Here is a 13,948-nt window from a genome sequence, read left to right as displayed (position 1 = left end):
AACCCTATTGCATGGGCTCCTTAAAAAGTCATAATCCTCATCCAAATAAAAAAATCAGAATGCTAATACACTAGGGTAAATTTGACATCTATAAAAGCACTTCTCAAAAAGTGTTTCTAGGCATATTCCCCCCCCCCCATCAAAAAGAAAAAAAAATAGATTTTACAAAGCAAAGCAAATCATATCCTAAAGAACAGTGTTTAGGTTAGCTGATTAAAGCCATCGAGATAGGATCATCCAAACTTGGTCAGAAGTCACATAAACACCTTTACAAGTACAAAATCATTATCTCCAAATGATAAATGATGAATTAATCAACCTTCTAAATGTAGGCACTCTAAATCAGAAAGAATATTTTTCCCTAACGTAGTCTTACATTCAGACTTCAGAATGATGTGACAATCCAACAGTGTTGAAAGAAATATAACACTGTTGTCTCAAATAATTATAACTTCATTTATTTACTTCTTATTAAATGCATATTATCTCAAACAAATATATTTAGAAAACCAAAAAGCAAATAAATGCAAACTATAATTGATAAAAAAGACCATGAGGTGCAAAGTGGATTTTTATTGAATTTCTATAAAAATCTGGTTCCAAAATTAAATATGCAATCTCATACTGTGTGTGTAAATACTCACACATACATTTCCAATAAAACTCCACTAACTTTAACAGGCAATTGTAATAAATTAATTGGAATAGTGATGCAACAATATAAAAAACAAAAACTATGTGAAAGTCAAACAATGGGAAAAAATTAATCCTTCAGAGCTTCCATTAGTCATCAGAATCATCTTACAATAAGTCCTTCTGATTTATGATGGAGAATTGAACGTTTGAAGCAGTTGTACTCACTCACTGACTTTTAACAATATCTAGTTTTGTGCTCTTTGAGCCCCATCCCCTCCTACAACTACTGTATGACATATAAATATTCTTTATGAATTAAATGTAAGGTCTTCTGATAATTTTGAAACATCCTTATAATAAAACAGAAGATTCTGGCACTAGGGTATGCCTTATTAGATGAGAAAAGACTACCTTAGTGATTTCAAGCCCTTTATTTTTAAAGAGACAATGACCACTTTTAACATTGAGTTAATGTCTATATTTCAAATGTAAGACTGACCGTCTGCAAACATTACAAAGCCATACTTTAACTTTTTAAGGCATGACCGATCTTGGAAAAAAGTTAATGTATGTAAGCAACTGAAAACTTACAGTTTAGTACAAAAATAAATGCTGTCAACTTAGAGCAAGCAACTGAAAACTTACCGTTTAGTACAAAAATAAATGCTGTCAACTTAGAGCTGGCCATACCTACCAACATCCCTGCTCCAACCCTCCCTGATATGGGTGCCCGCTCCCCTGGAGTCTTCCACTGAGGTCCCAGCCACAGACAGCTCTGCTTAACTCCAAAGTAGGGCAGGTCCATTGTTGGATCTCTGAGCCACTTTCTCCAATCCGGAAAGCAGCTCTCATGAGACTTGCTGCAACCTCCCCTCCATCCCCACCCCCCACCGTGCTGTTCTCACTCAGAACACAACAGCAGAGCAAAGGTGCCCAGTACACCTGTCTTCCTACAACACCCCACCCTGGGTTCAGCTGCTAGTCAATCTATAGCATCAGCAGCTGAACACTCCGAACCAACCCAGGATCAACTCAAGTCCACTACCCTGCGAGTCCCCTAAGGGCAAGGACCTAACTTGTTTCTGGACCAATCATTTCCCTCTCTTTATGCACCAAGGTGTCCAAAAGGCGATTCGTGAATGAATGTATCAAACTGTGTTGAATCCCAAAAAGCTGGAAAACAAAGAGGCCAACCTCCCACGGAGAGTGGGGAGAGTAAAAAAGAAGACATGAGAAGGCTGGGTGAAGGGGTAGTGAAAACAACCAAAAGTATCAAAGTGGGGATATATGGGCTTCCTCGTTCCACACTTCCATGTGGGTGGCACTGCCAATCTACTGTTTCTCTAACAATGGAAAAGGCACAGAACCATCTAGATGGTCTGGAAGCACTTTTCATCTAGCTACAGAGCTTTTCACGGACACTGCACACACAATTTTAAACTTAATAAAATCAGTACATTTCTCTTGTTTTGTGTCCAAAACTGGGCTAAGTTAGAAAAAAGGACAACAATGTGAATGCAGCTTTAAATTTTAAAAATGTCAGCATTTTTCTTAGATTTTGTCAATACATAAGTAAAAATTATATTAAACATTAAATGAAATACTTTTAAATGAAAAATTGTCTAAGTGTATTAAAATTAAAAACAGCATAAAACAGAAGTTGTAACTTCATTACATTTAGATGTATATCACATATGTAGGTTCATTATGGGCAGGAAATCGCATAATATTTTTAAAGGTAAGAGAAGGATGATAAAAATGAACCAATTAAAAAAAATTTATCCTAGGGCTTAGCTGCCCTACTCTCTATCATGAGTGAACCATTCAAGAAATAAATTTTTACTAGCTACATTTCAAAGGAAGTCACATTGTTCAACCAATGGAAATTATAAACATTTTGATTCCATCAGAAAATTTTAAAACAGCAGAAATGTTTTCTCTAGGTTAAATGTTGTTTCCTTTGAACTAACTAACTTAAGAACAATCTATATTGGGGGATCTAAAATGTACAGCACGGTGACTACTGTTAACATCACTGTATGATATACTTGAAAATTGCTAAAAGAGTAAATATTTTTTTAAGATTTTGTTTATTTGAGAGAGAGTGTGAGAGGGAGTAGACTCCCTGCTGAGCAGGGAGCCGGCCCTGGCGCTCCATCCCAGGACTCTGGGATCATGACCTGAGCCAAGGCAGAAGGCATGCGTTTAACCGACTGAGCCACCCAGGCGCCTCTAAAAGAGTAAATCTTAAATGGTCTTAGCACAAAAAGAAATACTAATTATGTGAGGTGAGGGAGGTGTTAACTAACCCTACTGTGATAATCATTTTGCAATATATAAGTATATCAAATCATCACACTGTACACCTTAAAATTAACATAAATGTTGTATGTAAATTATATCTCAATAAAGCTGGTGGGGGGGGGAAGAATGATGTATATCAAAAAGTGGTCCCCATTCTTCCTCATTCTGTGAATAAATAAGCAGAAGATGAAACTAGGTACATTATATTTTGGGATTATTTTATGTTTAACTGGAGAGTAGCCTCCCTGAGTGAGGACTTTTTGAAACTGCATTTATACAAATGATATTTAAGTTTAAAATAAATTTGTTTTAGCTTAAAAATTTGCTTTCTTAATAGAAAACTTATTCTGTATTTTATAAAGACTGGCGTCCTAATATAGAACACTAGTCTATATTGGGATAGGGGGAGGCAGGAGGAAGAAACAAACTTTGTTTCAAAGAAAAAAGTTAAAATGCTCTAAATGTATGGTTCAAAAAAATCAATTTTAAAGCATGAAACCTCTGAGTACAGTTACATACTTTTTGCACCATGATATTAAAAGAAAACTTTCCTCAACTTGTAGTCTAAATTATGACTAAGTCCAAATACCTATGTATATCTTTTTATAACTACATCACATAAATATATCTTTCTATAACTGTGCACATCTTTCTAAATCTAGTCTGCTTTCTGTACCTATCTACATCTCAATTTCTCATACATCTGCATATCTATATGCGTCTTTCTATACTTATATACATTTGAATGCCTGTATCTTTCTATTTCAATTTCAAGTGAAAACAAGAACAATTTACAATCAAGAATATAACAACACAATATTTTTTTATTTGGAAAAAGAATGAGAAATGGAAGCTCTTTTAATGTAAAATTGCCATGGTTGGTTAGTTGAAACAACAGTGGACACATTCCCAATACCAAGATGGATATGAAAAAAAATAAGTAGCATAGTATCATAAAATTTGTAGCTTACTTTGTGCCTTTTCACAGAAGTTTATCTGAAAGCCTAAAGTAAAAGAGATAAGTTCCAGTTCATTGACTGTAAATCAAACAAACCAAAATTAGAACAGGGCATTGCATTTTTATGTTACATCTGAATAAAACCAATTCAAGAACAGTTCAAATCACATAACCCCCACCATCACAGTGATAACTGTAACATATAGGCTTTCTTTAAAAAGTCAGCTCTCTCTGGGGTAGAAGTACTTTATTAAGCGGAGCTGAAGTCAAGTTTAAATTCTAAATTCTGCCATTACCTTAATTTTTCACATCTATTTGATAAATAGAATAGCTACCAGCCCCTGGATGTCAAGAGTAACTTTTAAAATAATCTTGTCCATTTTTTCAATCTACAAATTCGTAACACGTTACAAGTTATTTTTATTAACTCAAATTACTGACTTAGAACTATTCATGATTAATTGCTACCTTTGATTCAAAAGCTTCAAAAGTAGTTCATAAATTGTGAAGCAAGATTTTCTAGTCAATTTGCTAACTTCAAGCATAAGACAGTGAACTACTGAGGAGGAGCTGAAATTCTTCTAAAGGAGGCCTGACAAGAAGACTGTGTCCCTAGGAATGATACAGCAGAATAGAACCTTACAAGTTACAGGAAGAAAACCTGTGAATTCTCCTCGGGAACTTGAACTCATTTCCCAAATCCAGCTGGACCTGGTTATACCTTATGCCTACATTCATACGGATGTAATTTTTTGTAAAATGCACTCAGTAAAATAGGCTGTTTATGACAAAACCTTCCCAAAATATGCTCTCACCCCCTCGGTTTAAGTGGGTTTGGTTTTCTTAGTAGTCTACCTATGCCTGCATTTATTAATGCTTTAGGGAACAACATGGGGAAATTCAGAATGAGGATCACTCAAGCTTGTATTTATGTAAACACAATCAAAACTTAGAGGAAAAGAGCCAGGACTAAAGGAAGGATGTGTTTAAGTTGTCTTTTCCATCCAATTACTAAAATGCTTAAGATTCTAAGATAAAGATCTCACTTATAATGTACAAAACCTGAAAAATCTTAAGGCAGCTACTTTGCCCAAAGGTAACCCACTGCTTACTACCTAATCACACAAATGACAACGCAGGAGGGAGTGGGAATGGAGAGACCTCACGGGCAGAAGTCCTGGGGGCAAACCTGGACACAGCTACCCCTCAAGCTCAACTTACTACCCCACCAGATATACGGCAGGAAGAGACTTCAGAAAGAGAAAAAAAGTCGGAGATCCACGGGTCTTAGAAGCCTAAGCAACTAAATGCCAGCCAGCCGCCTACTGGGCAAAATGAGGCAAGCACAGGTCCAGGAGAAGAAACTGGCTCTCTGGAAGCAGACAGACATACACAGAGCTAGAGCACAGTGGAGCTTCAGCCCCGGGGTCAGAAGCCCATCTCCCACTACGCTCCCTCTCCTACCCTGGGGAGAGAGAAGGGAAAATTCACCTGCAACAACTGGAGAGGAAGGGAAGGTTGAAACAAGTTTAAGTCAATAGTCATTCTTTTCTTTTTAGCTCACTGGTTGCTACTAAGTAGCAAAAAATAAATGGTGGTTGGAGAGGCAAACAGAATAGCAATTTGAATGGGGAAAGGAGCAAGATAAATAAACTTGAAAGGTATAGGAAAAAGAATGAGCTGGATCTGTCTGCACAATTATATAAAAATAAGTTACAGGACAATTTTAAGAAATAGAAAAAATGTGTAAAGGTAGATGTAACTGACAATGTTAGAATGTCACCAATTACTGCTCTAACACATGCGGGATTAAACCCACTTTAAGTACAGAATCAATGCAGGCAGCTAAAAAGGGAGAAGCGTCACTACAAGACTTGCTCTGTTTATCTAAGTATGGACAAAGTGACCAGGTGAACGGATTCTGAGGCCTCTGCATCATTTCTCACTCAGAAAAAAACATGCTAACAGACGCAGAGTTCACAGGCAATGAAGGCTAAACAAACTCAAACATAATGGCTCACCTTGGAATTCCATTTAGTCTTGTCAATTAGATCAGATTAAAGGCTATTAGCTAAATCTTTCTAGACCTCCCCCAGCTCCTTATACTCAAAGGGCAGGGAGGAACTGAGGGAACCACCAGCAATCCTGTACAAGAACAGAAAGACAGTGGGAAAGAAACGGTGAGGACTTCCAGTGGCCTCAGCTATATACAAAGCCAGTTTGTGGCTATACTATAACTAGTGCATTACTATTCATTCACATACGTTCCGTTTTTGAGGTCTCCTGTATCTCAGAAATTCTGTCTAAATTCTGTCTTCCCATCTGCACACTTTAGGTATCAGTTGAATCTGCTGCTAGTAACCAGTTAAACCTGAATATTTCAGGTGCCTCCCTCTTTTTTATCCTGGTGTCTGTACCCTGGGTCTAAATTCTGCATGATCCTCTGCTTCAAATTTGAGTCTTTTTCATTTTATCTGGCCCCAGGTGAGTTTACTTGCATTAAATCTTAGATCCCAAGATTAAGTATCCAGAAGTATACATATGGCAGCGTTAGGAAGCCGATGAGAGAAATGGAGCTCTGTGGGGCTTTCTCCTCTCCTCCTTCTCCCTGGGCCACCCGCTTTCCCACATTCCTCCTCATTCTCACACTCCTAAACCTCAATCGTGACAGCCATTCACTGGCCATGACTCAAAACCCACCATTACCGTATTTGCCAGATAATGCGAGCTTGTCTACGTTAGCATAGAAGGCTGTTTATGATGTGCGTTAAGTGTATAGAAAAACAAAGGGCAAACAGTCTTTGTGAAAGTAAAAAATGAAAGGAGAAATGTCAGCCCAGGGTCCTAGTTCCAACTGTGAAAGTCAAGTCATTTCACTTGAGACCCAGTTTCCTTCTTTAACTATAAAATTAAAAATAATATCAGGATGGGGCACCTATGTGGTTCAGTAAGTGTCGGTCTCCTAATCCCAGCTCAGGTCTCGATCTCAGGGTCGTGAGTTCAGGCCTGGCGTTGGGCTCCATGAGTGTGGAGCCTACTTTTAAAAAAAAAGGTAATCTTATCTTAGAATTTGGAAACGGTGTGTCTGCACCTACGTTGCCCATGTCATGGCCCCCATGGGGTTTTGCATTCTCCCCGGTCCCCTTCTCTGGGTTGAGAGAGTGCAGGGTAGGGGTGTAAGGGGTTTCCCTCTTCCTCAGAGGTTCTTTCCAGCTTCCTGGACCTCCCAGATTTGGGTACTGCTGACAGTGGACTATGAACTACAGAATGAAGCCACACTAGTGTAAAGAAAATCAGAGCCGCCTTACTGGGTCATGCCCATCGAGCAAGCTACCAAGTCTTCCTTCTGACACAAGTATGAAGAGTCTAGTCGTTTGCTGCCTTCCAAATTCAACCTCAAAACTGTGGCATGTGGCCTCAACTGCAAAGTTACCGAACATACCTCATTACGGCTCTAACATCTAAGGATTTATCTCGGCTTGTCCGAAATTTGTATGTGCACTGTACTTAGAGCTGTTTCCACAAGATTTGATTCCTGCTGCGTTGTTTCCTTTTGCTTTCCTTGCTTCACCATTCTCAGACTTAAGGGGGAGCCACCTTAACTCAGTTAATCCCAGCTTGTTTGCATCATCCAAAACCATTTGTGATTTGGCATACTGATCAAATCCTTTCTATAGTTGTTTTTAATTTGGGATCTTGTCAGTCCTCAAAAGTCATTCCTTTGTCCTGCCTCTGGCCAATGACTACCTCCTTTACTCTTTGGCTACGTAACTAAACGCTATATTATCATCTCCAGCCTGCTCAGTGAAGCCCGAGTACACCCAGGGAGGGCAACTGATTCACTATGTGACCGTGGGCCAGTATCTAACCTGTACGAGCCTTGATGTTCTCATCTGTAAAATAAACAGCAATACCTGAAAGTGCTTTGTGACGATTAAGCAATATATCTAAAATGTCCAACACAGAGCCTGGAATAATGCAGGTAATTATTACCATAGTGATCATTCCTGGTCTCTCCCTACGGTGAGCAATGATTGTGGCACCTTCCCCATCAGACCAGCTCCACCTACGCAAAACCAGTCCCTCTCCTTTCATTCCCTGTCACCCTGAGAGAGGTAAAAGGGAGGGACTCCAGAACAGCATGGGGATCCCCACCCCAGGCTTTACATTCTGCCACAGTCCTTCCCAGACACAGCCTGGTGTCCTGGTGTCCAAGAAGGTGGATACTTTCCCTGGCAGGAACCTAAACCAGATTTCAGAGATACCAGCACACATCGGGGAGCCAATTAAGGTCACTTCTTTTTTAGGATAAAGTCAGACAATGAATGCAAATCATATATATCTGGTAACACTTCTCTTGTTTCCCCCTTTTATAAATTTTATTTGAGTGATCTTTGGTAAGCTGAAACATAATATGCCTTGAAAAAGCTGCTGTGGTGCCTACCTAGACCACCTTTCCATGTGGTGGGGAGCGGTGTGCTTGTCAGGAATCTAGCTGTGTATGTTATGACATGTTATCTTCTTTCAAGAGGTCCATCTTGAGTTAACTACTAACCAATGGTCCCTTTCACTGTGTAGCCACAAGGTAGGCCAATCTTATAACTCCTGGCCCTTGAAGCCTTTCTATAAGTACACATTAATTCTCTACCTTGCCAAGAGTGTGAAGAGACAACACATGAAGACTTTCTGGAGCTCCCGGGGTAGGGGACAAGGGTAGAAGCGAACCCATGCCCATTGGCAGGACGGTCACTTGCCCCAGATGACAAATTTAGTCAGGATGGCAACATAAATTATTAACTCTTATGCTAAATGGGTTCCTTTTACATATTATGGATAGTGTTGAAAGCGTTCTATTACCTTTCGAATCTATACGGGCCTCCTGCGCCGTTGCCTAATTAAAATCTTCTACTTACTTGTAGATTTCCAATCAAAATGCCTCCTAATTCAAAATGCCACTGTCAACCCACCAGCAAGTTTAGAACTCTGTAACATAAAGGAGCATCAGGAAGCAACAAGGCTCCAAAATCAACCCAAACATGGCTGGCTGCTTAGAGCTTCCACCCCCGACTGAAACCTAAAATAATTTCCCCTTTCTATTCCTGAATCTGCATCACTTCTGGCAAAGATTTTTCTCCCGGACCTGAATGGCTGAAATGGCTTCGAGCTCAAAAAACCTGTGTGAACCTGTGTTACTGAGCAATAAGAAGACGAAAGGCTACCAGTCACACGGGTGGGTCAAAACCCACCTCCACCAGAGCATATAACCTTACTGAAAGTTAGTTCCCTAACCTTTGAAAGGGCACTATGCCCACCTACCCTAAAGGGTGCTTATGAGCATCAAATTAGGTAAAGACAGTGAAAAACAGCTGTGTTAACTATTAGTTTCCCTTCTTAACTTTAAATCTGAATTAAGGTTTCCCAGGTTGTGTAGCTTGGGCAGAAACTCTATGTCCAGGAGATGGAGACTGCAGAGATTGACCTGGGTTATGTATGATGGAGCTGATTATGATCTCCTGACCCCTAGGAAGCAGGGAAAACTCTATGAGCCCACATCAGTCCAGCTTCTCGCATTAGGTAAAAGAAATGGAAGGAAAATAGAGAAATTTATGAGAAAAGAAAACAGGACTCAAAATACAGGATTAACTAATATCCCATCTTAAAATGAGTTTAGTACACATTCACTCGAAGGTACATGAGAGGAAAAGGTGAGAAAATCAGTATCTTGAAAGCATTGTTTTTGTACTTTTTCTCTTTTAATACTAGGGTTGCTCTCATTTTTAAGAGAACACAGAGAAATACAATGTGCTTTGAGGGGGGGACCAATTTGCTGAGCTGGACTTGGTATCAGGTTATGTCACATAAATGCTAAAGGAATAGTACTCACATGCTGGGAAGGAAAGGCAAGCAATTCTAGGGTTTGGAACTATATCCACTGTCTGCACAATTCAGTTCTTTAAAATCCAGATAAAGGCATCTTCCTATGGTTCTTGGAACCCACAGACTAAATGGTAAAATAGTCTAATACAATCACAAATAGAACGTTTCACACATATTTTATATATTTAAATATTATTGAGAGGAAAAAAGTATACTGATTTTAAATCTTTTTTCTTGACATGCATCATTACACCTGAAAATGTTGTGTTTCTTTTAATTTTTTTTATTATTGAGGTATAATTGGCATACAGCATTACATTAGTTTCAGGTGTACAACTTAATGATTCGATATTTGTACATATCACAAAATGATCACCATAATAAGTCTGGTTAACACCTATCACCATACACAAAGAACTTGTATTCTTGTGATGAGAACTTTAAGATTTACTCTTAGCAACTTTCAAATATGCAATATAGTATTATTAACGATAGGTGCCACACCTTACATTACTGTGTGTGTGTTTCTGGTTTTGTTTTGTCTATAAGTAGGCTACACGCCCATCGTGGCCCCCAACATGGGGCTTGAACTCATGACCCTGAGATCAAGACTTGAGCTGAAATCAAGAGTTGGATACCTAACCGACTGAGCCACCCAAGCACCCCTGTGTGAGTGTGTTTTTTAAGGAGAACCAAGCAATCATCTTTTTATTTAAATTGATATTTATAAACTGTTCAGGTGAAGGTGAATAAGCAAGGACTAGACTAGTCCATAAGTGTTGTCAGACATCTACATCTGAGACCCAATTAGAAAAAAGGAAAAACTGCCTGCCTAGAACAGCTCATTAAGCAAATCAGAGGTACCTACAATGTATACTTTATAACTATTTCCTGTACCAAGTCCTTTCCAAATGCCTCCATGTTTTTCAGAATCAACTGTAGATTCTAACTATTCTAACCACATTTTAAAAATTGTTTTAAAAACTGACACTTCTGGGCGCCTGGGTGGCTCAGTTGGTTAAGCGACTGCCTTCGGCTCAGGTCGTGATCCCAGGGTCCTGGGATCGAGTCCCACATCGGGCTCCCGGCTCGGCGGGGAGCCTGCTTCTCCCTCTGACCCTCTCCTCTCTCATGCTGTTTCTCTCTCGCTCGCTCTCCAATAAATAAATAAATAAAATCTTAAAAAAAAAAAAAAACTGACACTTCTCAGCTGAGTAGAGTTTATATAAGTTTTATTTTTTCCCTACTTTAAGTCTTCTAAAATAAACTTCTTGTATTTATGAGATCTTTATACATTTTAAGCGACTGGTAACTCAAGCAGGTACATAGCCATGTCTATTAACAATCCTTACATGGGGGGCGCCTGGGTGGCTCAGTCGTTAAGTGTCTGCCTTCAGCTCAGGTCATGATCCCTGGGTCCTGGGACCGAGCCCTGCATCGGGCTCCCTGCTCTGCGGGAAGCCTGCTTCTCCCTCTCCCACTCCCCCTGCTTGTGTTCCCTCTCCGGCTGTGTCTCTCTGTCAAATAAATAAATAAATAAATAAATAAAATCTTACGACAAAAAGTCCTTACATACTGACAGTTTATAGTTTTCCAAGTACTTCCGTGTGCTTTAATCTAATAATGTGATCCTCACAACAGCCCTGTCAGGTAGGTTGTATCCCCATTTTAATTGATGAGAAACTCAGAGTTCAGAGAAGGTGAGTAATAGCCCCAAGTCACAGAGCTTGTACATGACTGAGCAGTTACCTGAATCCAGGTAGAATAAAGACTCATCAGGAATATTCTTAAAGGAAAGGCTCAATAATGAAAAGTGGAAATCAACAGATTAGTGAGACGGGTAGGACACAGTAATAATGAAGCTGGGGAAACTGTAGTGGACCATGAGGGGTTAGGACATGTTCTACTAATAATGAAAGAGACCATTAATGGCACTCTTACAAATAACAGCATTGTTGCTATTAACGATGGTGATGGCTGGCATGTATCACATCCTTACTATATGTCAGGCCCATGCTCTACGTGCATTCTCACAGAAGCCGTGACGTAAGCATTATTCCTACATTCCAACAGAGAAACTGAGGCTTGGAGAAGTTAAGTATCTTGCCCTAGGTCACAAAAATCTTAAATCCTGACGAGGGGATTCAAATCCAGGATTCCAGAGCTCTGGCTCTGAAACAGTATAATATTAAGAAAACAGTGATTCCCAACTTGGGCCACAAACCTCAAGACATGAAAAAAGTGTACGGGGTTATGCAGTGCCCAGGACAGGGCTTATCACACAGAAGGACCTCTAATGTCTGTTAGATGAAATGTATTCCCTATGTCCTACAACTAGCTGTTTGAAGGGGCGGGTTATTAACACCTCCCAGAAAGGCAGTGTTCTGGGGTGACAAGCAGCAGACTGGAGGAAGGGGCTGGTATATACCAAACATTCCAAGACTCTGAAGTCTGATCTAAAACTGAAGGTCGCTAGGGTAGATGAAGCATGAAAGGTTGCACTCTAACCATACAAACAATCAGAAAAGATCCTAAATTGCTGTTAAGCTCATGGTCTATAACCTGGACTGTGCTGGACAGCATCCTGAGACTTTCAAGTGTTTCCCTTCATTCTGAGGAAGCAAAACAGGCCCAAGAACAAGATATAACTAGCAGGTTCCTGAATCAGTCAAGGTTAGACATAGTAGTGGTAAAAGAAAATTCATCAATAATTCAAAAAGAAGTCTTACGTCCTCCTTCTTCCTTTGAAAATAGGTTCGGCTTGTTAGAAAGTTTAGTTTACTAGGCACGGACACTCAGGGGTGGCGGGAAAGAATGGAGAATGTCAGAATAGTGCCCAGACACAAGGCCTTTGCATTCCTGGAACACTCCAAGCTCTTTCCCTCTTCAGAGCCTTCGTACACATTTTCCTTCTGCCTTTAACATGAGCGTCATCTTTGCAGACAGGTCTTCTTAAACCATCTTATCAAAGCAGTCTACCCTTCCCCATTATCTTCCATCACAAAACCCAGCTTGTTACCTTTGTAACACTTTTCTCCATTATCTACCTGCAGATTGTCTTCCCTCCCCCATCCCACCAGGAGGGTAAGCTCCATCACGGATGCAACTGCCTGATACACTCTTTTCTGTATGCCTAGCACTACACTCTATGACCAGCACTGGGCAGATGCTCAATAAATTTTCTTTTGAACAACAAAAATGAATACATTTATACATCTTTTTCAAACTATCAGCCTTCCTACCCTCCCCCATGAGCTCCCTGCCAAAAAAACTTGCATTATTTTTATAAGCTTTGTAAGTCACCCATTTTGCATAAGCAATACAATTCTAAGTTGTCATTTTGCTGTTTCATTTCCCCACCAGCAACAACTAGACTGGAAAGCTGTAAGATCAGGATATCCATATTTTACTTCATCTGTATAGTATGCTGTGCAACACAGTAGCATCCAATAACTAATTCAATTTGAATTAATTATGAGAGCCTGCACAGAAAGTGTCCTCTGAGCTCTGACATCATCCTGGCTGTATATCACCATTCTTTACGTGTATTAAAATTATCTCATAGGGAGATATAAAATGAATAAAATCCTATCTCTGCTTCCTGAATCACAGACACTCTCATAAACACGGAATAGTCAGTTGAACCTAACACGGTTCAGACGCGCCTAGACACACGGTTAAGATAGACCAAAGCGCCCTTTAGGAAGATTTTCATCAAAGAGTAACCATGGCGACACTGACCACCAAGGGTACCCCGACGGATTCCGCTAATAATGTAACATAAGCAGTTAGCTGAAGTCGCCAAGAGATTTCTGAGATTCCCTGTTTTAAAAATAACATTACTACTCGAAATTCCACAGGAAACTTAAGGAAATGGCCCCCGATGGGCTGGGGCCTGGTATTTTCACAACACCCCCCCCCCCCTCGTCAGGAGCCATACGGATCTAAACGCGCATTCCCGGTGGGGAAAGCCATTAATTAGGAAGCTGCCTCGGATGTCCAGACACGACACAGGACCACTTTGACCCCAGCCTTTCTATTTCCTGCACCTCTCCATGTAAACCGAATCCGCTCCTCTCGCTTCTGTACTGATATTTTGTGCCTGCCATGCTAACGCGGGCACCCCCGGCCCCGGACAAACCGCCTCTCCCGGGCCCGCGGCTGTCTACACCG

General features: G+C 40.1%; 1 protein-coding gene across 2 annotated transcripts in view; it reads right to left on the bottom strand.

Annotated features, from left to right (window-relative positions):
• Positions 1-13,948, bottom strand: part of MAP2K4 (mitogen-activated protein kinase kinase 4) — a 136,593-nt gene that overhangs the window by 122,020 nt on the left and 625 nt on the right. The window contains exon 2 of one of the 2 annotated variants that reach the window (XM_044921394.1): positions 3,912-3,944. The exons of the other annotated variant lie outside the window; for it this stretch is intronic. Coding sequence (XP_044777329.1) covers positions 3,912-3,944 — 33 coding nt within the window. The remainder of the gene's footprint in view (positions 1-3,911; positions 3,945-13,948) is intronic. 2 annotated transcript variants of the gene reach the window in all.

This window comes from Neomonachus schauinslandi, chromosome 15 (genome assembly GCF_002201575.2).
Source record: "Neomonachus schauinslandi chromosome 15, ASM220157v2, whole genome shotgun sequence".
Lineage (NCBI taxonomy): Eukaryota > Metazoa > Chordata > Mammalia > Carnivora > Phocidae > Neomonachus > Neomonachus schauinslandi.
Note: the sequence above shows the minus strand (reverse complement) of the source record. Positions and strands in the feature narration are given on the sequence as shown.